Source organism: Vidua chalybeata, chromosome 19, assembly GCF_026979565.1.
Source record: "Vidua chalybeata isolate OUT-0048 chromosome 19, bVidCha1 merged haplotype, whole genome shotgun sequence".
NCBI lineage: Eukaryota > Metazoa > Chordata > Aves > Passeriformes > Viduidae > Vidua > Vidua chalybeata.
In genome coordinates, this window is record NC_071548.1 from 2,157,739 (window position 1) to 2,183,557 (window position 25,819).

General features: G+C 48.5%; 1 protein-coding gene across 2 annotated transcripts in view; it reads left to right on the plus strand.

Moving 5' to 3' along the window:
- Positions 1-11,146: 11,146 nt before the first annotated feature.
- GAS7 (growth arrest specific 7) overlaps positions 11,147-25,819 on the plus strand; it is an 80,881-nt gene continuing 66,208 nt past the window's right edge. For both annotated transcript variants that reach the window (XM_053960211.1, XM_053960212.1), the window contains exon 1: positions 11,147-11,382. In XM_053960211.1, the coding sequence (XP_053816186.1) occupies positions 11,200-11,382 (183 nt within the window). In that variant the 5' untranslated portion in view covers positions 11,147-11,199. The remainder of the gene's footprint in view (positions 11,383-25,819) is intronic.

The window sequence follows — 25,819 nt, forward strand, 5'->3', positions numbered from 1 at the left end:
GATGGAGGTGTGCGGGGTGTGGGGTGTGCAGGGTGCGGGGTGTGCGGGGTGCAGGGTGTGCGGGGTACAGGGGATGGAGGTGTGCGGGGGTGCAGGGTGTGCGGGGTGTGCGGGGTACAGGGTGTGCGGGTGCAGGGGATATGGGTGTGCGGGGTACGGGGTGTGCGGGGTGCAGGGGATGGAGGTGTGCGGGGTGCGGGGTGTGCGGGGTGCAGGGGATGGAGGTGTGCGGGGTGCGGGGTGTGCGGGGTGCAGGGGATGGAGGTGTGCGGGGGTGCAGGGTGTGCGGGGTGTGCGGGGTACAGGGTGTGCGGGTGCAGGGGATATGGGTGTGCGGGGTACGGGGTGTGCGGGGTGCAGGGGATGGAGGTGTGCGGGGTGTGGGGTGTGCAGGGTACGGGGTGTGCGGGGTGCAGGGGATGGAGGTGTGCAGGGTGCGGGGGTGCAGGGTGTGCGGGGTGCAGGGTGTGCGGGGTACAGGGGATGGAGGTGTGCAGGGTCCGGGGTGTGCGGGGTGCGAGGTGTGGTTTGTGTGCGGTGCCCCACATGCGCCCTTGCTGAGCTGCTCCTTGTTGTCCCGGAGAGGACGCCGTGCTGGGAACACACCACCAGCTCCAGGGGCTCTCTGTGGTGTCTCTGAAGCGCTCCTGCACCGGGACAGGGGATCCCACACTGGATCCTCCCCGCTGCTGGCAGGTGTGCCAAGGCACAGGCACAGGCAGTGCTGGCTCCTGGCCGTGCTCATGCTGTGCTCAGCCGGGTGCCCAAGTTGACAGCCAGTGGCTCTGCTGCTCTCCTCTTTCCCAGTGTTGTCTCCAGGCACCAGTGCCATCACCCCACACCTGCTGGTCACCCAGCCAAGGCTCCTGCCTCCTCCCATGCACATCCAGCACTCTGTGTCCCTTCCTCCCATATCATTTCTTCTCTTCTGTGTATTTATCCGCTTAAATTGCTCCCGCACGTTGTTTTCCATTTAGGTTTCTGTCATCTTCGTCCTGTGTTTATACCCTGTCATCACAGCTGGCTGTTGCCCATGCCTCCTGACTGGCCATTCATCCTCTTGTTCACATTTGGGCTCCTTTGTGCCAGTCAAAACTCCCTGGCATGTTGTTTGCTGACGCCCCTTGGACAGGGCCCTGCCATCAAGCAACGGTCTGTCTGTCAAGCTGACAAAAATCATCTCATTGTTTCACTCCCCAGCTCCATGGCTACCTGCCATCCCTGGCTCTGGCTGGCCCGTCCTGCAGCATGGCAGGCTCTGTGCTCAGAGATGGACGTGGACAGCCTGGTCACAAACACAGCAGCCCGTGACTGGAGCAGTTGCTGTGTCCACCCCCTGTGAGCTTGCAGGTCCCAAGTTGGGGAACTCCCTGGGGGCTCCCCTGGCAGGGGAGACCCTCCTGGAGCAGCTCTGTGTCAGGAACCAGAGATGCATTGGACTTTTTCTGTCTTCAGCTTCTGTTTATTGTTATCAAAACTTCAGCACTGTCTGCACCAGACTCTGCGTGCAGGAAAAACAGCACAAAAATGGCCAACAATCTCGTGTTACAAGGACTTTTAAGTCTAATCAAAAACTAAGCTACCCAGTTAAGAAGTGACTCCTAAATTATTTTCCTTTCTAACCCAATAACTGACCCCTAAAGACCTGCAATGTGCATTTTTCTGCCCAATTACAAGATACCACCTAAACCCAAGAAGAAGAAGAAGAAGAGAGAAGGAGGGAACTCAAGACAACACCCTGTACCCTCCATCTTGAACCCATCTGTAACATACTAAAAATCCTAAAACCTAAATTTCTCACCCATGTGACACACTACACTACTCTCTACAACCTCCACAATCTATTTCATATTTTTGTGGTTTCTGGTTTGCCTTGAGGCTTTGGAAGTTTTCTCCATGAATGAGGGTCAGAGTCAGTGCTGCCCTGGGGGTCAGGACACCCCAGAGCAGCGAGAGAAATATTCCCAGTGCCCTGGGTTTCCACAACCCCCGAAGTGGCAGGTCCTGCCCACGCTCTCACATGACACACACGATGCTGTTCTCTCTGCACAGCTGTGCACATCAGCACTGCCTCTGCCCCGGCCAACAAACACTGCTGTGACAAGCACGAGGCGAGCTGACAAATCAGTAGATTAGCAGGGTTTATCCTTTTGTTAAACACAAGCCTGTTTGTACATAAAGGAAGAAAAAACTGAAAGAATGAGAAACAGCTCTTGCATGGGAGTTTAGTTCTGCAGGAGTGTTCCTGGGGCTATTTTTTGCTCTGCTATGATGATGGCTGAAAACATATTTATAAAGCTGAAAGAAAAGCCATTGTCTGAATAATGCTTTGCATTCCCAGAAGCTTCCTGATGTGCTTTGTAGTTGCCATGAGATCTACAGAGCCCTCTGAGTCCTTTGCTTGTCCCTCAAAAAAAGTATGGAAAGCTGGAGGGAAGTTGAAATGGGATAACTGCTAGGTTTATAAAAGGAATTTTATTTATTTCTTTGAGAACAAGTAATGTACTATTTCTCATTTAGTCAAACCAGAAGTGACATGAAATATAAATATCTCCTCTACTAGAAGATAAAAAAAGGACAAGACTCTTTATTTTAGAACAGTAACAAAGTAGCTGATTAAGGGAGATGGAGCTGTGTCCTATCTCAATGTATCCGAAGGATAATTCTTGCTAGTTTGCCTATCTGCAAAGGAGGATTTTTAAAAAGGAGGATTAAAATGCTGATTTAAAACCACACCATGCACACACGGAGCTCATCCCCTCTAGGCATGGTGCCTGCTCCTCCTTTGAGGTCCTGGGGGAATGGATAGAAGTGGGATTCATTCCAGTGGCCTACAAGATTCTCTTTCAAGCCTGTAGGAAAAGGGTAATTTTTGCTGAGAGTTAACAGCCCCTTTGCTTAAGTCTGTGACTGACATCAGAACGTTCTGCAGAAAACCCCAATTTCTCAGGTTGAAATGCTGCTCCCATGTGCCACTGTTGATATGTACTTGTGTTAGCATCACACTCAGCACAAGAGGACTCAGGGTTTGACCCTTTTCAATCACATGATAAATTTGGCCTAATCCACCTCATACATTTGTTCTGTGAAAAATACAACCTCTTTATTTTTTTTAACCTGGGACAAAACAACTCCACGAATTAGGGCAGAGTGGGAATTGACAGAAGAGCACAGCCCTGCAGTAAAGGCCTTGGGATTCTTGTGGAAAACAAGCTGGACCTGTGTCAGCAGTGCTCCCCTGCAGCAGCAACACCCACCAGTCATGGGACTGCATTAGCAAGTGGTCAGCAAGTGCAGGGATGTGGTCACTCCCTTCTGCCTGCCTCTGGTGAGGCTGCATCTGCAACACCCTGTGCAGTTTTCAAACACACACAGCCCATTGTAAGGGAGATGCTGACACGCTGGAGAGGCTCCAGCACAGCCCCAGCACCAGCAGGAGCATGTGCTGGCTGAGAGGAGATGGGAATTTGGTTGGTTTGGCCTGCAGGAGGGAAGGCTGGGGGGTCTGATTGCAGAGATGCTGCTGCAAGAAGGGGATAAGAATTCTAAAGCACCCAAGCTTTTCCTGCAAGTGCACAGTGAAAGGACAAGAGGCAATGGTCTCACCTTGCCAGCCATCAAAATCCTTTCTCAACAAAGGGAGCAGCCCATTTACCAGGAGAGTGCTGCAGCCTTGGGAGAGGCTGTCCAAGGAGGTTGTAGAATCTCCATCCTTGGGATTTCCAGGATACATGTGGACAAGACCCTGGCATGACTTTAGCCAGCTTTGAAGTTAGCCCTGCTTGGAGTAGAGGATGGGATTTCAATGCATGTTTTTCACTGACTCAGCTGAACTCACTAATCTAGCAGGAAGGAAGTTGCATTCTGCAGCTTGAGGACGGATAATTCACTGGAAAGGTCAAGAAGCACAGACCTGGTACCTAGAGAAATTTTAAAATCTGAGAATAAAATTCCTAATTAAATTCTAGTCCAATTGAAAACTTGTGTTTATTGTGTGTATTTTTTGTATGTATGCTCTATACACCTGGGATTTTCTTATGATTACATTATGAGGATATGTCACCATTTGTTTTAAACTTTCTTGATCATCTTAATCTTTGTTCCTCAGACAGTTTCCTTTCTGGGTCACTGGAATATAAGAACCCTGCAATCTTTTCTTTCTACAGTCGTGCCACAAACTAAACCTTCCCCACTAGTCAGAGAAACTCAGTTGATCTTCAGAAACTCTTCCTTCTGCATTCATTCTGCCTACAGGAGACTGTCTGATGAAATCCTCTGCATATTTCCTTCCTTTCAGCTCTTTCCTGAGTACCCAAACCTGGCTAGATATTTGAAGCAGAGATTGCTGTGATTTTTTGATACCTGTCCCAGATAGTCCCTACAGCCTTCACAGAGTTTTTGGGCAGCTCCAGGTCCAGGTGAGGCTTGCAGGGGATCAGGAATAGTGACCCTACTTTCTCCCACTCATCCACTGCTGCTGGCAGAGGAGTAGAGTAGCCTGGAAATATAAGAAAAAGGACTGGAGAGAATAATCTGTGGGGGCTCAGAAGAATATAGGAGATGGAAGAGTCACTAGCAAAATCCTTGTTGGAAAATGGAGTGAGGAGAAGTTGGTCACAGTGAGCAGGGCTCAGAGACAAGGAATGGATGTGTGATGCCCACTGACAGAGACAGTTTGCTGCCAACCTGCTGTTTGTAAACGTGTATCAGCAAGAGCAGATTTTAACAATTAAAGCTGTCAAGGGAAAACTAAGGCTGAGTTTTTCCAAGAATTTATGGGATTGGATCCTCATCTTCAATAGTCTTCAGGATGAACATAGTTCTTGCCTAATTCTTCGAGACTTTCCTGTATGAGTCATTGTTCATGGCAGAATAGCAGCTTTATACACAGATGGTTGTAGAACAGAGGCACCATTGAGAGGCAAACACTGAGACATCTATGTCCTGCAGATACAGGCACACACACAGATCAACAGCTTCATCCACAGAAAGCAGTCAGTCCTGCTCAGTGTGTTCAGGCAGAACCTCCACTCCTTTATGACACAAGAAATCCCTGATGGAATTCAAGTAATGAGCAATTCATGTTGAAGAGGAAAGCTTAGTGTCAGGGAAGTATCAATGTCCAAGCTAGCACACCCAGAGGGAGTTTGGCCAGAGGGCTGGATTGTTCTCCTTAGCTGGCCAGGAGCCTAGTTCTCCATGGGCTCAAAAGAGAAGATCAGACGCTCTGGGATCCAGCAAGCTGTTGTAGATTATCTGGCAAGCCCAAGTCATACCACTAAGATTGGAAGGATATTTGAAGGAAAGTTTGGGTGCTTTCGTCAGAGTCCTCTTGAGATGTTTTCCTGTTTTTCCAGTGCCTCTCCATGTCATCTTGGACAAGTCCCTTAGGACCCTTAAAGTAGGTTCATGCCCACACCTGCATGTGCAGGTAAATTTCAGAGTAATGGCTCAGGTTTGGACTCCAGTGCAGCTCTTAGGGGGATAAAGGTCACTGTGAGTGGGTTGAGCCTCTGACTGTGGGCCAGCACAATTCTCAGATGAAACAGGCAAGGGACAGGTTCCAAAATACCATGTCTGCACTGGAAACCCTTGCTACAGAACGCTATGCATGCCAAGAGTTTGCATGGGCTCAAAAAAAATAACTAGCCTCAGTAATGGAAATGAATGTGGAGTGATGTGATACCACTGGGGAAGACAAGAGCTATCATTGGCTGGAGATGAAGAAGGTATTTTCAGAAATGTCTCTCTCTACCTGTCCTTTTCCCTAGACTTCTGCTGTAAGATATTGCTGGAGACATGATGATAAGCCAGAAAGTCAGATCCAGAGTTGTCTTATGTTGTTGTCTAACACTTGGAAGCGGAGATCATGTAGTCACAGCTTATTGTTATTAATACTGTAATTATATGATTTATAGACAATGTCTTTCTTCCTTTCAATGACTTTTCCATTTAGCATGGAATATTTAAACATTCAACAAACCCAAAACCATTAAACATTTAATGACCTAGTGTTTATAGAGCTGGAAGAAGACAGGATAAGGCTGCAACAGTGTCTGCTTCAACAAATAAAAATGCTTAGAAATCATTGAGGTGGTCTAAACTGAGGCCTGTCCTCTCTTTGTGGGCACACTGACCATCATGAACTGCCCTGGAAGCCCTGAATGTTTAGTTTGCAGCAAGAGAAACAGCAGCAAGACAGAGGGAAACTCTGATTTGAAATTCTGCAGCCATCTAGCAGGAGCACATGGCTGAGACTGAGGCTTTTCAGAGCCCCGAGAAGCGAGAGGTGAACACAGCACTCCTGGGGAGAAGGCTTGGCATCACTCTTTCAAACAGGGGTTTGTGACAACTGGCTGCTGCTGCCACCTAACTCCGAGGCCAAGTGTCAGAGTTATGAGTCACATTTCTAGGACCAATTACTGCCTGTCATGCAACAGGGTGGGGCCTGCCCTGCCTCTCAGTAGGAAATATGTTGACTGGAATTAGGCTGATGTTATCGGAACAGTTTGTTATTCTCATCCTGCTTCCAAGAAAGGAAGTGAATGGAAGCAGCCATCTCTCCAGGTGAATTATCCTGGCAGAAAAATCCAGTTTATTCTCATGTGAATCACCACAAGCTGTTGTTCATGTAATACCACTGTCCATTTATAGACAGAGAATACGCTTGTTTATGTCTGACTCTAAAATAGTAGATACAGCTCTGGGCACTGCTAAGACAAAGATGACTAAACCTGCCCTGGAACATCACAAAGTTTTACTACAACCACAGCCAGGCAGGGCACTGCACATCTGACTTCATTTTCAGGGTTGAACTTGTAGAAAGGGAGTTCCGAGGTCAGCAGAGCCATCTGAAAAACTTCTAAAAGCAGAAATCAAAGGTAAAGCCAAGATGTATCCTTTGGTGCTTTCTTTTAAAATTCTTGTTTGAATCACATATTTGATCAGATGAACATGACTCATAAATCTGAGTCCTCTTCTTAGAATGTCTGAAGTCCTGGATGTCTACATTTCCAAGTGTGATTCTCATGAGTCTCATGAGATTCTCATGTCTGGTCTAGGACATTCATTCTCTGTGAGTCGCTGACCAAAACGAGACTGTAGACCAGATGAAGTGTTGTTCTGAGCCCCTGGATGTGTTCTGGTATTGTGGCTGTTTAAAGCACTGAGAATGGCCCCTTCCACCAAAATCTTTTTAAGCATTTTAACAGCTGAAAGTATCTTCTGTGTGCATGCTCAGAACATTTACTCTCCAAAAACAGAATTAATTTCTGCTAGTCTCTTAGATATCAAAGGTCATTTAAAGATCCAGGGCTACATGTGGTTTTAGCCTCTTTCTTTCCCAGTTCCTGGCCTCAGGAGACATGGTGGTGGTGCTGTCTCTTGAGAACGGGTATGGCAAATCAATTATTCATGTGACTCTCCAATCCATCATGGTTATAAAGCTCTCCCACACACCTGTGCTAACCCATTCTCATTGGGAACTCTGCAGGATCTGTTCGGAGAAGACAGCTGGAGTAATTTAGATCTTTTTCACAGGCTAGACATTGTCAATTACTGCTTTGAACAAAAAAAATATTGACCATGCTCCTATGGCTGTCAGGTGTGAACCTTCTTTTGGTACTCCCAGGATGTTCTTAGGTCCATTTTCAGGAAATCTGCCCATACAGGATTTGTTGTAGTGGTGCCATTTTAAGGCCCAAGAACAAGCTGTGACATCATGGAATGAGCTCTCTCTCTGACTGGATGACCACAGGGGAGGCTCTCTGCAGCGTTACATTAAGTTGGCTCTTTCTCATTCCCAGACAGCATTTCTTGAAATTAAGATTTCTTCTGGGATGGCTTCTGTACCTCATCATAGCTCTGGCTCTGATATGCTGGATAAGAAAGATGCCTATGCTCAGAAATAATTCTCCTCACACACCAAGCTTTAACACCCTTCACAATACAGACATGACATGATGCAGAAGCAAGCACAGGTCCAACCAAGCCTTTGGCAAGAGCTGCTCTCTGTTCAGGAAGCAAAGGCATCCTGCAAGCTGAGGAGAAGGACTAGACATAGCTCAAGAGGACCCAACCTGGTCATTATCTGCAACATAAAATGAGGATTATTTATGGAACTGTTAAGAGATATTTACCTCCAGTGACTAAAACTTTTTCTGCTTACAGACTGGACATTTGTACACAAGCCAAAGGCAAGCCATAGATAGGCTTAGAAAGAAAATTTAAAATAAAAATTAGGCTAGTGTTTACATTTGGTCTTGCCTGCTATAAAGCTGAAGTTTGTAATTGCTGCAGAGAGGAGACAGCCCTAGGACTGCTAGAGGCTTTCCCATCAAGAGAGTTCATGCAAAGAAGAACAGGAGCCTGCAAAAATATTAGAAAGGGAGATAGTGAGAAAAAAACAAGTTGGAAGTAAAGAAAAAACTAAAGAAAACATTGAAGCATTCTGTCAATATCAAACATAAGAAATGCAATATTTAAACCAAAATTAATTGTTTTACATGAACTCTCTATGTGGATCTGAGTTGCAACATAGCAACGCTGGGTTTGTAGAAGAAAAAGACAGGATTTTGTTTTGATTTCAGTTCTTGCCATCTATAAATGGCATTGTTAGAGAATACTGCTGATAGATGTACCTGGATGCGTGCCATGCTATCAGGTCTGTGCAGTTTTGCCAAGCAAGGCACAGCTGGTGTGATAATACCATATAATGGATCACAGAACAGTAGTTATCATCTTAAATACATATCAAAAGGGGGTGATTTTAAGCAATTCATCACAATCCAGAGACTCAAAAACAGAACTGCAAAAAAAGGCTGAAAATTGTTGAAAGAATCCTAATAAAAAACCCTGCAGAGCTCAGGTCCGATCTGTGCTAAATGAAGGACAGCTACATTGAAAGCCACCTTCTGAAAGGTCTAGGAGAAAGGCCACAAACCAGAGTGCCACACAGAGGTGCCTCACACACGTGAAATTCTCACACGAGCCACAGTCAGACACACACAAAGCAAGGTGTGCACTCAGACAAGTGCTGCAGGGACACAAGCACTTGAGGATGTGTCACACACACACTTCACACGTGCTCAAGTGTGTCACATCGTGTCTTTCTCTCACACTGTGTGTGACAAATGCACGCACACAGTGAGTGTCCCAGACATCAGAGATGTCTCACGCTCTCATGGACATGATTCTCTTCTGACACTGAGGGCCGTACGTGTAGCTGTTAGACATGCACGGTGCTTCACCCACCATCTCACAGGCACACAGGCGTTGCACACACACACACACACACACACACACACACGGAGGTGACAAACACACAGTGTCACACACGCTTCAGGCACACTCTGTGTCTGAGTGAGACTGGTGCCTTTCAGTGTTTGAGAGTCACAAACACGGTGACTCTCGTGCACACGGCTGCCTCTCACAGACCTACAGGTGGGCATCACTAATGCACCCACAGGGTGACAGAGCATCTGTCCCCCCCCCCACACAGACACACACAGAGAGAAGGGTGTGGAGCACACAGAGAGTCCCTTGGAACAGTGTCTGTCACAGAGATACACGGAGGGGTGTGGAGCACACGGAGCATCCCTCGGAACAGTGTCACAGATACAGAGGGGTGTGGAGCACACAGAGAGTCCGTCGGAACAGTGTCTGTCACACACAGCCATACAGAGGGGTGTGGAGCACACAGGCGTCCCTCGGAACAGTGTCTGTCACACACAGCCATAGAGAAACGGTGTGGAGCACACGGAGCATCCCTCGGAACAGTGTCACAGATACAGAGGGGTGTGGAGCACACGGAGCATCCCTCGGAACAGTGTCACAGATACAGAGGGGTGTGGAGCACACAGAGAGTCCGTCGGAACAGTGTCTGTCACACACAGCCATAGAGAAACGGTGTGGAGCACACGGAGCATCCCTCGGAACAGTGTCACAGATACAGAGGGGTGTGGAGCACACGGAGCATCCCTCGGAACAGTGTCACAGATACAGAGGGGTGTGGAGCACACAGAGAGTCCGTCGGAACAGTGTCTGTCACACACAGCCATAGAGAAACGGTGTGGAGCACACGGAGCATCCCTCGGAACAGTGTCACAGATACAGAGGGGTGTGGAGCACACGGAGCATCCCTCGGAACAGTGTCACAGATACAGAGGGGTGTGGAGCACACGGAGCATCCCTCGGAACAGTGTCACAGATACAGAGGGGTGTGGAGCACACAGAGTCCCTCGGAACAGCGTCACACACTGCCGTACAGAAGGGGTGTGGAGCACAGAGTCCCTCAGAACAGTGTCTGTCACACACAGCCATACAGAAGGGATATGGAGCACACGGAGCATCCCTTGGAACAGTGTCACACAGAGGGGTGTGGAGCACACAGGCGTCCCTCGGAACAGTGTCTGTCACACACAGACATACAGAGGGGTGCGGAGCACACAGGCGTCCCTTGGAACAGTGTCTGTCACACACAGCCATAGAGAAACGGTGTGGAGCACACGGAGCATCCCTCGGAACAGTGTCACAGATACAGAGGGGTGTGGAGCACACAGGCGTCCCTCGGAACAGTGTCTGTCACACACAGCCGTAGAGAAACGGTGTGGAGCACACGGAGCATCCCTCGGAACAGTGTCACAGATAGAGGGGTGTGGAGCACAAAGTCCCTCGGAGCAGTGTCCGTCACACACAGAGGGGTGTGGGGCACACAGCGTCCCTCGGAGCAGTGCCTGTCGCACACAGAGGGGTGTGGAGCACACAGGCAGCACACAGCGTCCCTCGGAGCGGTGCCCGTCGCACAGAGCGGTGTTCCCCGCGCACTCGCCCACACGCAGTCCCCCCGCCCTGCCGCTCGCCTCTCGGGTCACTCACACACGGTCCCTCTCGCTGTCCCGCCGACACCAGCGCCACACGCACCGCCCGCCCCGCGCACCGCACGGCCGCTCCTCCCGCCGCTTCCTCCCCTCTCCCCCTCCTCCCACCACTCCTCCTCCCTCTCTCGCCCTCCTCCCCTCGCCCTGCCCGTCCCGCCTCTCCCGCCCCACCCCGAGCCGGCGGTGCCCGTGGGCGCCCGGCGCCGGGGCTGCTCGGCTGCCGCTGCCCGCGCCTGGCGCCCGCCGGGCCGGAGCGGGGCCCCCTCAGCCGAGCGGGGCGGGCGCGGAGCGGCGGCGGCGGCTGCGGGCGCGTCCGGGAGGGATGTCGGGGACCCGCTGCCAGGCGCTGTACCCCTTCTCCGGGGAGCGGCACCGGCAGGGGCTGCGCTTCGCGGCGGGTGAGCTGATCACGGTGCTGCAGGTGCCGGACGGCGGCTGGTGGGAAGGGCAGAAGGAGGACGGGCTGCGCGGCTGGTTCCCGGCCAGCTACGTCCAGCTGCTGGAGGTAGGACCGGGGCCGGGGCCGGGGCCGCGCCGGGCGGGAGGGGCCGGCCCGGGGATGTCCCGCGGGGGAGCCGGCGGTCCCGGGGGCACACGGGGCCGTCGCGGTGCTGCTGTTGGACACCCCTCGGCATCGCTGTACCCTGCCCCGGGCAGGTGTCCCGGCAGCCCGGGCTGAGCCTGCCGGGTGCTGTCGGAATCCGCTTGCCCGGCCTCGCCCCGGCAGCCAGAGCGTTTGGTGCTTGTAGCTGTAGCCATGGAGAGGAAGAGCTCAGGTGCGTGGCGAGCTGCGGGCTGCTCCGGACGCTTGGGTTTTCGCAGTCGCTGAACAGCAGCAGAAGTCAGTGGCTGCGGTGATGCAGCCCCTGTCAGTCGCTCACGAGGGTCGGATGCTGGGCTAGTTCCGCTCCTTCTCGTTACCTTTCACTCAACACGTCGTGGCTTTTTGTTGTGGAAGAGGGAATTCAGGTATAGAATGATGGAGTCACAGAATGGGTTGGGTTGGAAGGGACCTTAAAGATCATCCCATTACACCCACTCTCACATGAGCAGGAACACCTTCCACTAGACAGGTTGCTCCAAGTCCTGTCCAACCTGGCCTTGGACACTTCCAGGAGAAGCCACAGGTTTTCTGGGCATCACCACCCTCTCAAAGGAGAATTTCTTCCTAATGTCTATTATAAATCTGCCCTTCCTCAGCTTGAAGCCATTCCCCCTTCACTCCCCTCACTCCATGCCCCTCCCCAGTGTCCTTCCCCAGTACCTGTAGGTACTGGAAGATTCTCTAAGTTCTCCCTGGAGTCATCTCTTCTCTCCCTCTGTTGCAGCAGTTCCTCAGCCAGGTGCAGTCACCTCGCTGCTATACCTGTGGCATGGCTCAGGGAGCCCTAGCAGGGTTAAGGCAGGTTGTGCAGACCCATGGAGTTTCTGTCAGGATAGTAAAAAGTTCTGTCGACTTCAGTCATTTTCAGGGCCCTGACAGCTGGGATGACAGTTGGATTCCCACCTCGGCACTGCTTGTGCCTGAATGTGTTTATGGCTTTCAGTTCATGCAAACAAGACACCATAAGAGGGTAAAAAAATATGTCCATGAAGAGTGCCTTCAATATCTCTGCATATGAATTCTGAAACATCTCATGCACTAAAGCAAGAACTTGCCATGACTCCATCAGTCCTCTCCTTGCTGGCCATGCCCTGTTGTCATTTGGAACTTACACCGAGGCTGGGGGGCATGGCAGTGGTGTCCAGGAGCATCTCCCTGCAGGGACTGGGCTGAAGGCATTCACAGCACATTTCTCAGGTCAGCCTCTGTTTGTCCTCCCCTTCCAAGGGGAATCAGCCAGCCTGCTTTGCTTATATGCAAGGCAGGCAGTGCCCATCCCCAGTTTTCCATGCACACCTCCCAGGGAATCCAGAGAAGCAGGAAGCAGAGTCCTGAGCAAAACCTGCCCACCAGCTGCATGTAGAGTGTTTCTGTGAGGAAAAGATTCTGTGGAAAAAGGCATTTTGCCCACAAATCTGGCGCTGCCTTTTCATTTCTCTTGTCGAAATAATTAAAAAATCTGTGATGTTTCCATTGATTTCCTGTTTCTTATTATTTTTCCTGGAAAGACAGGGAAGTAGAAGCAAGAATTGCCCACAAGAAGTGTAGCACAAGAAGTGCTACAGGAGTGAGGCCTTGGGCTTTCCCATGCGACTGACGTGCTTGGGATTTCTTCTGTTAGTTTCAGAATCTAAGAGTCCTATTGTTTGTCAGTTTTGCCACCTACAAGATCATTTATTGAGATACGAGAATGTTTGTGGTTTCACAAATTGCTAAATGTTTACACATCTAGGAATCTGGGAGTTGTTTGAGGAAAAATGTATCATGAGATGTGAAAGATTCTGCTCAGCAGAGGCAGTGGGGAATTGCTTCAAAATATCATAACTTTGCTTTCCTGTCAGCTCCTTCTCAGAAACTCTTGTTTCCCTGCTTAAGTTTGAGCAAGTTTCACCATGCTCAGATCAGTGCCCACAGCCCCACAAATGTGCCTTTCTGACCCTTGGCTCGTGTACCACTGACAGTTTTTATGGAGACCACTTGTTCACACAGCCTGGCCCCCTTTTCTCTTGGGCAAGAAAAAAGAAAGAAGGCAAAAAAAATGGCAAGGGCTGAGTGTTTTCACTCTGGCATGTTTTCCTTTTCTCCAGAGATGGTACCTAATAAGGACTATGAGCTGAAGTTAAGAAATACATCAAATGAGAGCTAATTAACCAAATCCATGAGATCACAGGTACTTGGCACACATCAGAGTAGATGTGTGAGAAGGAAGCTCTGTGTGTGTCTGTCTCTCATGGCTCAGTTCAGGTAGCCTTTCCCTTCTCTATAGGTGGCTCATGCCTCGTGTGCAGCTCGCTCAGGGACCTGATCAATCTGAAAGACACCACAACAGGAATGCTCTCCTTCTCTGTTCTCTGATCCAAGTCTCTGCCCAGCCACATTGAGATGGGAACTGATGTCAGGGAGGTGGTCACAGTGCATGTCCAGATGGGACTATGGACATCAGTTTCCTTTCTGTACCAGCCTGCCCTTCTATGGTTTTTGGTGGCCCTTGCCCTGCATCTCTCAATAAGATTCAGTGCTCTTGTCCTCAGCTGAACTTGCCCACACATTGTTGTTCGGAGAGGAAGATGTTATTCTCTCCCTCTGTCCTGCCCTCATTTCCTTGTGCCCAGTTTACCCCAGCAACCACTCCTGCTCTCTCTGGAGCCTGAAGGAGAGCTGGCTGCATTTTCTGCCACAGCAGAGACTGAACATGCCTCGTGGAATTGCCTGCCTCCACAGCACACACCTTTTCTTCTCTCAAGGCCCATCAGTGGTTGGGAGCTTCCTTCTGAAGCCTTTGTCACTTGAAGCCTGCACTGTGTTTAGATAGGAAGGGTGGATTTTCTGATTTGTAGGGCTTCACACTTGGCAATCCAGGGATCTCATCTGACAGCACTGGTTCAAAAGTCTGTGCTGAGTTTTGGTCCTGAGCTGAAAGAGGGAAGTGAGAAAGGTGTGAAGAACACCAGAGAGGGGAAATTGTGTTTTCAATTCATTCATCACAGAGATCAAGGAAAGGACCTCGGGGCAAGAGAGACATAGAGAGGTAAAGACATTTGGCATCCTTTTGTTTCCTGCTGCTGTGGCTGCTGCAAGCTCACAGTGGAGGGTTAGAGGAAAACAGTGATGGCTGGAGGTTCCTGTTCAAGGCAGTGATGGAAGCAGTGAGAACTGGAGGAGGACTGGAGGAGTTCATGGTAGGGACAAGCCAGAAATGGCATGTCTCTGTGAGCTCTGGAGAGGATACCACTGTCAGAGAGCAAAAGTGATAGCATAAACAAAAAAACTATCAAAAGCATAGAGCAGAGGGAGGAAGGGAGGGTATCGGCTTCGTGGTGGGGTTCCAGATGGATTCCCTGAGGCTGGGCTGGTTGGGAGCAGTTGAGGAGGCTGCTGTGGTTTTAATCACAGAATCACTGGGTTGGAAAGGACCTTTGGAGATCAGGCTGGTTTGGCTTGCCTGGCTATTCCTGTTAGGTTTTCAGTGTGTGCAAGGGTGGACACCACAACTGCTCTGGACAATGTATTCCAGTGTTTAACTACCCTCACAGTTTTTTCTCGTGTCCTTTAAAGGAATTTGTGTCCCTTTAAAGGGATTTTCTGTGTTTTAATCTGTGCCCATTGCAGCTCATCCTTTCCCTGGGTATCACTGAGAACAGTCTATATAATTTTTTTACTGTCCCACCCATAGATTTTTATTCACATTGGTAGCATCCCTCTCAAGCCTTCTTGTCTTGATGCTAAATAGTCCCAGTTCTTTCAGCCTTTCTTCATATGACAGATGCTCCAGACTCTTAATCATCCTCATGGCCCACTGCTGGACTCTCTCCAGCGTGTCCTTGTCTTCCTTATGTTGGAAAACCAAGCACAGTTTCTTACACTGCTGTAGATAGTAGCCTAATGGATAAATGGTTCCTAAGCAGTATTTCCTGAGTGTGAGAATGCATGGACACTTTGGAAACAGCACCCTTCTGCAAGCTGAAGGGCTCGGGGAAGGAAGATGTTGTTGGTCCATAGCCTATTGAGTAGATACCATCAGCTTCAACTCTCACCTCTCTTTTGGTGATTAATAGCTGTGGCAGCTGTGAGACCTGAAAATCAGGGATTTTCTGACCCTTTCCTCCCTCCTGTGTGCTTTATATTTTTGCCTGACCTTTTGACCATTGAGCAGAGCCCTACAGGGCCCCTTGGTACCAGACTGCTGCAGCCCCAGGTTAAGCAATTGGCCTTCCCAGCCTGGAGCAAGAGGGAATCTGTGCAGCTGCAGGTGAGGAGGTGGTGAGCACAGAGCCAATGGAGTGAGGTGTGTGATGCACCGAGGGATTTCTCAACAGCTCATGTTTCTTATCCTAAGGCTGGCTGCCTCCTCACCCCAGCTGCATCAGGGTGCTTGGGTTGATGGTGTGTGTAGAGAGATCTGTACAGCTCCAGATGTAAGAGCAACCTGGCACGAGGCTCACGTGCTCCAGTTTGTGACAACCTTTATGGTGCAGGGCAGCACAGGTGCTGAGAAAGTGGGGGTAGTGTGTATTCCAGGAGGTGCTTTGCATGGGACCCTCTGGAGAAACCTCTGTTGCGTCTGCTTTCTCTAGACAAGTGCATTTTGGAATGTTGGAGAGATGTATCACTCGTCGCATTTGCAAGTGGTTTCTCTGAAAACCTATTTTTGGGCCTTGATTTTTGTATTTGTAGTTAACTAGAAATCACTTATATAAGCAGCAGCAGCAGCAACATATGCAAATTTGCTGGAAATTGTCAGCACTTTTTATAGCTTCAGTCATCCCACAGATGTAAGTCTCTGTATGAAGCACAGCGTGTGCTTCCAGAATGGATGGAGGTGGCTCTGGAATCCGACTGAGCGGGCTGGACTGAGTAGGACTGCGAGCTGCCACTGATCTTATCTGCACTCCACAGCTTGATTTACCAGAACTGTGAGGCACTTAGGAAGGAAGGAATGGTGTGCTTCTCCCTGGTGCAGGCTTCACCTGCAGCTGTCAGACAGATTGCTTCCACTGCCGTGTAATACTCAGCAGGTAACTCACCTCACCTAAACCAAGCTGGGACAGATGGAAATGTGCAAACAGCTGAGCCTGGAGGTGGTTGAACATCCAGCTGCAGGAAGCATGGCATGGCATGGCACAGACTGCTTCCTTCGTGGTGCCTGGGGAGTCGTAGAGGAAAAGGATGAAACGAATACACAGAAATTAAAATGGCTTTTATTAATTTATTTTGTAATAACAGAGAATGTGTAGAGGATTTCTGTGCTAAACTGCTCTCTGCTGTCATGGGGGCTGTGTGATATGTATTAAAAGGGAGGGTGTGTTGGTACCTGTTGGAACAGAGCTTTTCCTGATGCACAGAGGAGAATAAAGTTGTGTGTGCACCTGGATGCCTGTGGGTGCCTGAGCCCTGAGCTGTTTGTACATGGTGTCCTTACCACCTGCATGCAGCAATGGTGCTTGGCTTTCTCAGAAGGTTCTTTGACATCCTTGGAGTTCGTTGTCTCACTCTCTCTTGTTCCTCCAGCTCCCCACTCAAAAATCAGCTTAACATAAAATTCATGGAAGAGCCACAAGAACTGAGGGGATGTGTGATGATCTCAGACACAGATGTGACTGCTGCCACTGCTTTTTTCTAAGGATATTCTGTGGAGCAAGCAATGCTCCAATCTATAGTCTTGGGTGCTGGGGAAGGAATCTGGCCTTTAATCTAGTGTGATAAGGCTGTGGGTGCTGAACCCAAAGAGTGGGTGGCATCTCTGCCAGGCTGAGGTGATCTACCTCCTATCTCCTGCCCAGGGGTGCTTGTGACACCATCCTGAGTGTTCTGGCCATTCTGCTGCCCCTGGGAGGTGGTGCTGGGGCAGCAACCACAGCTGAAGTGGGGATGGCATTTCCCCTGGTGTAGAAGGTTGATTTTCATTCTCTTGGTGCAGGGCTGGGTCCCTAATGAAGGCAGAGGGTGTAGATGGAACCTGCTGTGGGTGTTGTCTCAGGGAAAAGGTGAAGTTTCCAAAGCTCACAGGTGCTGAGGCTGGTCTGCTCTGCATGATTCAACAGCAAACTGTTGTTCAAAGTGTTCATGAGAGAAGTGACAATGAGAATCCTATGGTATTGCCTTGTGCTTTAGTTTCACACAGTCTTCTTTCCCTCTTTGACTTTCTGTATTTTTTAGAGTTGAAACTTGTGATCATCTGACCACTGATATTTCTGGCAAATGTGAATGAAATCAAATAGAAAAGGGTGAGGAAATTATGTTTTGCTGCCAGAAAATCGCTCTTTAATCAAGTTCTGAGGGAATTTAAAGACCCAGGAGAATGTGAAGGGGATATGAGGCTGTAGTTCACAATCCCTGTTATCCATCTAGCAATAGCTGTCTCGCTCTGTTGAACTTACAGATAAAATGTAAAAACTGAATAGTACCGTAAATAGCCAAAATTTGTGCAGAGAAGGGTCTTAAAGATGGTTGTGGTATTTTTATGAGCTCTTCTGTCCCCTGCAGAAGTTGGGGTGTTGCAGAACCTGGGCTCATAGGTGCTGCTTCTATAGCAGGTGAGAACAGTCACACTGTTGGCCTCGCAAAAATACACAATTTTAAAAGAGGTTTTTCCTTTATCCTTAGCTAAAAGATGAAAAAGTGCCATGGAAGGCTTAAAGTGGAGTATCTCTTAGGGCCTGTGGATTACAAAAAGAGTCTAAAAACACTCTCCCTCCAGACGTGTGCCTTCTAGATGTTCATGATAAAATGCACATTAAAATGTAACATTAAGTTGCTCTGCACCTGCAATTTAAGGGTGGATACAGAGCAACCATGAAAAATGTGGATCTTTTAAACACTCACTTGAAGATTGCTTAGCTCCCTAAAGAATTTCCGGCTCATTCTGTGCTCTGAATGGGGCACATGTCCTGTAGGAAAACACAAGAGTGATTTCTGCAGCAGCAAACGTGGAGAACTCAAGTTTCACTTTCCAGTTTGGGTGCAAAATGCACCTTCAGTGCCTTAAGTGTTTTGCCACAAACACCAGTGCTGAATGTACCACACAGAACTTTATACTGAGTGTAGTTTGAAAAGACACAATAGGAATAATGACAAAATGTCAGATGCTTGTTTTCTAAAAGTAAAGCTTTACTTTGGTGTCCAAAATGGAAAATTTGGCTCTGTAATCAAGACCAGGAGATTCTGGCAGCTTCGATAGGATTTGGTTTTCTCTACTTATTTCACTTTTACTTGTGGGATAATAAACGACCAGGTAGAATTAACTAGTCATTTAACTAGATTAAACTTGTGTTTTATGCTCCATGATTCCTTATCTTCCATGGTTGCTTATGCCCATGAAGTACATTATTATCAGTAATGTGCCCCAGTGCTCATCATCAGAATCTGAAGTGTCTGAGTGTGTTCTCAGGACTTGTTTTTTTGTTATTTTGTTATGTTGTTTTTGTTATTTTGATGACTGCTGACACCAAGTGCTATCCCCAAGATAGGACATTGTCTGTTTTGGAGAAGCTCCCAAATAACAGCAGCAGGTAGTATCTCTTCTGAAAATATTTGGGTCTGTTGCAGTTGTTTTCATTGTGGCCACACTGCAGCTCAGGGCAGGAGGAGTTTCTCACTTTGCATGTGTTCATCCTGTTCCCCCCATCAGCAAAGGGAGCCAGCCACTACTAACTGGTGTCTTGGAGTATTTGACATAAGACACTGATATTTCTGTCTCTGATTTCTGACACTCCCAGGGAGCACTCATTTTGGGCAGCTTTCTCAGCACCCTGCACTTCTGCACTGTGCCTTGCTCCCTGTGCAAGGCAGGTTTGCTGAAGTCTCCCAAAAGCTGGGGCTGGGCTGCAGTGGCTGCTCCCTGTGTGCTCATTTCCAGGAACTGCACAGCTCTGCCTTTGCAGACAGGGACAGAGGACCTGGGGAAACCTGAAAGCAGCATAATGGACTTTGGTAGTCCCCACACTCTGCTTTGCAAGCTGTCATCAGTTCATGTCACTACAAAGTGTCATTTGCCATATTTAATTACCTGTTACACTCCATTTTATTGGTATGAGCTCTTGAGTATGCAGAGCAGTGTGAAACCAGGGCCAGCAGTTTGCTCAGCCACTGTTTTCCAAGTTTGTGCTTCAAGTAGTGTTTGTCTTGAAAAACTGAAGTATGCCTTAGCGTATTTGAAATTTTTTATGCCACGCCACTGTGTAAAACATTACCTGTTGAGAGGAGCTGCTGTGCAGGGTTGGTATGTGGGAGGGCTGTTAACAGGTTTGCCCTGTACCTGCAGGGCAGGTGAGCAGGCTGGATCTCTGTAGCACGGGGTTAGGCATGGGAGAGCCCCTTGCATACCTGCCATAGCTGCAGAAGTGCACTTGTGATTGAGAGGGAGAGCAGGCTGTACATTTTCCTGGGATACAGACTCCCTCCCTGCTGTGGTGCCTTCTCAGTACCTGCTGTGGTGACTGCCCTGGGGAGCAGTCCTTTTGCAGGCATATGGAATAGCAGAGAAAGCTTTTTGCTTGTACTAGTAATCCAGTTTTCCACATCATGCTATCAAAATAGCTTTTGTACTAGGCTAGTACATCTGTGGTTTGCTTTTTTGCTGGCACATTCCAGAAAGGGGTGCCATGGGTTACTCAGGAGCTGCCACTCTGCATTTTGTAGAGTGTATCTGGCAGCAGAACAGGCCAGCATCTTTTAACATCCACTTTTGTCAGCATTTGTGAGCAGTCCCCTCAGTACTCAGCCATCAGCATGAGGCACTCTGCAGTTAATTTAGGCTGACTGACAGATGACTTTGGTCACTAATCTTTGAGCTCCTCAACAGGTGCAGATGCAAAGGTTGCAAATCTTCCTTTGACATTGTTTGAGACCTGTCTGGCATTTTTCCTACATTCGTGGTTGGTAAGAGTAGACTGTGCAGACTGTTCTTGAGCCACAGATATTCCCACTGTGATGCTGGCAGCAAAAGCACCGTGGTCTTCCAGTGTTTGTTTGAGCACTGGGTTTGTTTACTGCACAGATCTCTCAGGGCTTTCCCAGCTCTGTGGCACTTGGAATGGCCTCTGCTGCCGCAGTCTCCAGGAGCAAAATCTTTCCAGCTTTAACTCCTTTGCTGGCTATCACTTCATGTGCCCGTACCCATCAGTTCTTTGCCTCTCTTTGCACTGTGGAAAAGCCCTCAATAACAGGTAATTAGAAGTAATAAGTCTTGGGAAGACCTGGGGTATTGTATTGTGAAATGGATCAGACCAAGGTCCATAAGGAAGGTGTGTGATGTTCCACAGAGTGCTCCGATGAGATATTCCATGATTTTCAGCAAGGAAGGGACACAGCAGATGTGAAAGCTGTGAGGATCTGCGGAGGATCTGCCCTGCCCAGTGATGCCAAAGCAGGGGCAAGCTGCAAGGCTCTAGCCCATCAAAGAGAGGGAAAGCGGGAGCTCCTCTGGGCTGGAAATGGAATCTGGAATAATCAGGCTGTCCCATAAGTACTGAATTTTCATCTTTGAAATGCCCTCTCACTCTCAGCAAGTCCAGCAGGGGGTAAAAAGGAGAAAGGTGTGAGAGTGGGGAGGAATCAAAGGCACAAAAGTAAGAGTCTCAAGCCGTTCATTTGATCTTCCCAAACTTGCCCCTGTGTTTTACTTTGAATCACGATAAAAACTTCCTTGAAATCTGCTAGCTGAGAGTTAAATGTCATTGTTTACTGCCCCTGCAGTGTCCTTCCTGGCAGTTCAGCCCTGCTTGTGGCTCCTGTTCACCCCCTCACAGCCCTTTCACCAGGGACAGGCCCAGCAGCTCTGAGACTGCCTGAGAAAAATGCAGCAGTGGAATGGGGAGCGTGGAAGGGGTTAACATGAAACAGCTCCCTGGGCTGCTGAAAGACCAGCTTTTGTGGAAGTCTGAGGGAAGAAACAAGGATCTTTGAGCTTGACGTTGTTTGGGACATGAAAAGTACAACAGGAATTCAGTTATTACCTCCATATGTAATACTTCGCATTTATTCCCAGTGTGTTTTGTTTGCTGTGTTGTTGCCTGTTGTTTGAAGACTTACCAGAGCTCATGTAAACAATCATGTATAACCTGAACATATTTACAACACATTTCTCACGATCCTGAATTGTCTGAGGATTCGCTGGCATCATCACTCCTCAGACACATAACCAGACCTTTGGGGCTGACCTTTGGTTTGAGGAAGGCTCTTTTTGCTTCTGCTCTTTGCCTTCTGGCTTATCTAGTTCTTACTTTGTATAGTAGTTTTTTCACTCCCTGCCTGCTTCTTTTCTCCTGGAAGTCTTCATAGGAAGGAGTTGAAGCTTTCACAAGCATACCTGTGATAGTTGGTCTGAGGGCAGATATCAGCACTCCCAGGAGTACCACACAGAGATGCTCGTGCCACCATGGCTACAGCACTGCTAGTGAGTTTATTCTGTCATTCTGCTTAGTTTGACTGTGGTCATCTAAGCACTTTCAGAACATTCTTTAAAATTGGCTGCCTGGATCTGCTTTGTCTTCCTGATCCTTTCTAATTCACTTATTTAGCCCTTTGCTCATGTTTCCAGAATGAAACCCTGCAGTTGGCCTGTGCTGAAATGCTCCTCCTTGAGCCATTTCCACAAAACCACAAAGCCAGACCTAGAGTGACAAGCTAGTGCAGTACAGGAGCAGTTCCAGTTGCTAGAGAAGTGAAACTTGGTCGTACAGGAGGCAGAGCTGGCAAGCTTTTGGTAGTGGGGTAGATGGAATAATTGGTACAGAGGAGTTTGGAGGAGAAAAATGGAGATGAGGAGTGACAGAGTTTGCAAGGGCTGACAGAGAATGAAGAATTAACAGAGTTTGGATTTGATACAGATATGGCAAGGTGCCATGTAGAAATTGCACAGAAGAGGAATTGTATTTCCAAGGAGTGAGCAAATGCTTAACTCAGAAAGGAACAGACAGAAACTGGTTTGATAGACGTAGTTTGTTTTGTAGTCCTGAAGAACTGTGTGCAGAATTCAGTTTAAAAATGCTGCTGAGGGCCGTGTGTGCAGCACACAGCTGAGCACTTCCAGCCCTGCCCATGTAATGAGCTGCCTGAGCAGCAGATTAGCTTCTACTGTGCCAGCTGCTGTATAATAGGACTAATTCATTACCCAAGGCCAAGTAATCACTCTCAATAGCAAGATTTAGAAGAGAGCCTATGACTTGTCTCATTGCACTGCAGACTGCTGATCATCACAGTGATAACTGAGACCAAATGAAAGCTGGGAATAACCTCAGTCTGTTACAGAATGAAGAATAGAACTTTAGGTATTTCCAAAAAGAAATTATGTTTAAATCATCTTTTGGACAATAATTTTGCAATGAACCTGAGCCAGTGAACCCCTGTGCACAGTTCCTCTGAGCTGCACTGCCCCAGAGTTTGGGGACTCCCTCACTCCAGCTCCCTCCTCTGCTCTAGACCAGCAACATTTACTAAGGCTGAATTTGAATCTTCAATAAGGGACAAAGCTTCCCCTCAGTGCTTGCCAGAAACATAATCATGGGCCAGAAACATAATTCATCTCCAGGATGGGACCGTGGCAAATTCTGCCGTGCAACTTGCTGGCAGTGCTGGGGAGGAGATTTTGCTGCTGCAAATCACTGTTCCCAGCACGCTGTGACCACTGTGGCCAGTGCTCTGTGCTGCCTGGTGTGCCCCAGGCAGGATGCTGCCTGCTCATGGAACAGGGCATCTTCCAGCATGTCTCTGATACTCTCCTCAGGAATCTTGTCAGTTTGGAGCTGGGACTGTCCCATCTCAGAGGTGGGACTCTGCTGGAGTAGGAGAGGTCTGCTGGCCATGCTGGAGCCCCACACTGAGGACAGGGAACCCACAGAGACCACCAACTGCAAGTAGCATGTGAAAGGGGAAAGGAGCTGAGAACTGCTGAATACTTCAACTCTGGCTGCATTTTTTTCTCACTTAGGTCAGAGAGCTTGATCAGTGATCTCCACGCAGTGATGCTCAGCAAGGTCTTTATGTCACAGTCTTCTAAGCTTGCACACAGGGATTTTGGTGACACATGGAATGAAGCTGGCTGCACTGAACAAAGCAGCTTTTTGCTGGGCAAGATGTGAGTCTCGGGAAATGGCTCTGTTGTGATTTTAGAATCAGAAATAGACGAGCAGGAATGGCTGTAGTCCCTGTCACTGATTAGTGCTCTGTGTATGTGTCCTGATGTATGCAGTGGTGTTAGAGCTGCAGGGCTGAACCCTCTCCTCCCTTCTGCTGCCTCCTGCTGCAGGAGCTCCAATGCCCTGGCTGGGGTCAGAGCTGTGCCCTGGCAGCCTGTGAAGAGCCACTCAGAAGCCACAGCCTGTTTCTAGCCTGGAGTCAGGCCCTGGGGTGTACAAATCCCAACATTCACTTCTGTGGTAGGGAATTTGCTTTTGCTTTCCATGCTGGAAGATCCAATGTTTGCCTGTGGTTAGAGAAAAGTGAGCTTGAAAACCTTTTACTCCTCCTTTCCCATGGCAGGGACGTGTTCTGGGGAGGTTGATGTGACTTGCACATCCCTCCCTGTGCAGGGATGGGATGTTTGCTCCTCACCACCAAGAGAGAGCCTCACACAGTCTTCTGCTCTTTTCTTAGCTCTGAGGAGTCACACTTCAACCACCATGCACCTTCATCCTCTGGGGCCCACCCCTCCTTTGGAAGAGTCAAAATCAATCTGAGCCATCATTTTTACTTGAAAATAGCAATGATTGTGGCTGCTGAGCTTTGCTGGTGTCAGGGAGGTCTTGGGGCTGCTCCTTTCAGCATCTCTGGGTGGTGCCTGCTTGGGGTGCACGCCTGTAACCCCCGTAGAAAAGCAGCATTGGCACCATCAGACAGCTGCCACGAGGGGTTCTGCCTGCCAGGGGTGGCACCAGTCTGGTTTTAGGTCGTGGTTTGTCATTGTCTCTCTGCTTGGGTGGCACACAGCTCAAAGGGCAGATGCCCACCAGCTTCTTATGGTTTGAGATGCAGCGCAGCTAAAATCCTTCAAAGTACTTTATCCTTGTATTTACTAACTGTAATAAATAAGGTTACAGATTGGCTTTTGATTGCCTTTACACCTAGGAGGTCTCATTCTGCTCTGTGGAGAGCAACAATTGTCCCTTTTTATCACATATGACTACCTCAGCTGCCTTATCAGAATATTCTTAAGGAGTACAATTGAATTCCTGTTCATCACAATGTAGGACAAATTCTTTTCCTCTCTTTTAAGCTTTTTCTTTTATTTATGATGTTGCCTTCCTTGACAACTTCCACGATTTCTTCTTAAGGCAAGAAATTTATTTATAACTGAATAAAATAGATGCATTTATAAATGTATAAATTCTTCATTATCGTTCATTTTCCCCCTCTCTCTGCTAGGCTGCAGCTCCAGCAGTAGTAAGGCAGTATCTTCAGCAGAAGGAGTTAACTAATGCCACCCCAGAAAAGAGCAGGCTAGATCTGAAAGCTATTCCTGTAACAGTAATTTTGATCTCAGCCCTGTTTCCTGTCTAAAGACTTTTCTCTTTCAGTGGAGATCATGAAATGATACATTTACTACTTTTGCTCAGAGCATGCTGAGAAAATACCCTTCAGTTCCAGAGGTTCCCTCTCTCAGGAGCCCAGCCCGAGGAACAGCAACCACAAGTTACAGCATAGTTTCAGTTCTCTATATTATTAAACAATGTTATTCTGAAGAAAATAATTCACTGAAGTGTGCTGCCATTGTGTAGCAGAGTGTGATTAATTAGGCACTAGATTCAATATGTTTAAGCATGCAAGACACCTCCTAGAGGGAGGCCAAAACCAAGATAACCTCTCAGATTTCCCTCAAATAAAACAGGTATTATTTTTCTTCACATGGTGAGATCCTGCAGCTGTGCAAAACTCACCAAAAAAATTCCTTCTGTAATCCTACCAACTTTTCCCCCTTAATCCAGTCAATTACAGGAACGTGGAATGAACAGCACAGAGCTGCTGCAGCAAGAGCAGCACTGCACTGCTGACCCCTCTGAAGCAGCAGTGAGGGTGGGGGAGGCAGACACTGCTCTGTGAGGGCTGCAGATGTGCACAGGCACAGCCATCCTGCAGATCCCAGCTGTTGGGGAAGCTTTGACTGTTCCAGTTCAGCAGCAGGCACAGAAATATTTAGAGTTGTGAGGAGGATGTTTGGGCTGTGGCAGGTGAAGACATGGCAACGCTGGAGAGCTGAGCTGCTCTGGTCTCCCCTTCAACCCTCTGGTGCCTCCTTAACCCCATCTGCTCTCAGCAGCAGCCCCAGGAAGGCCCTCTTGAGCCTCCCTCCATGCACTGGTGCTGCTCTCAGGGCTGGCACTTTCCCAGGGTGGCTTCTGTGTGG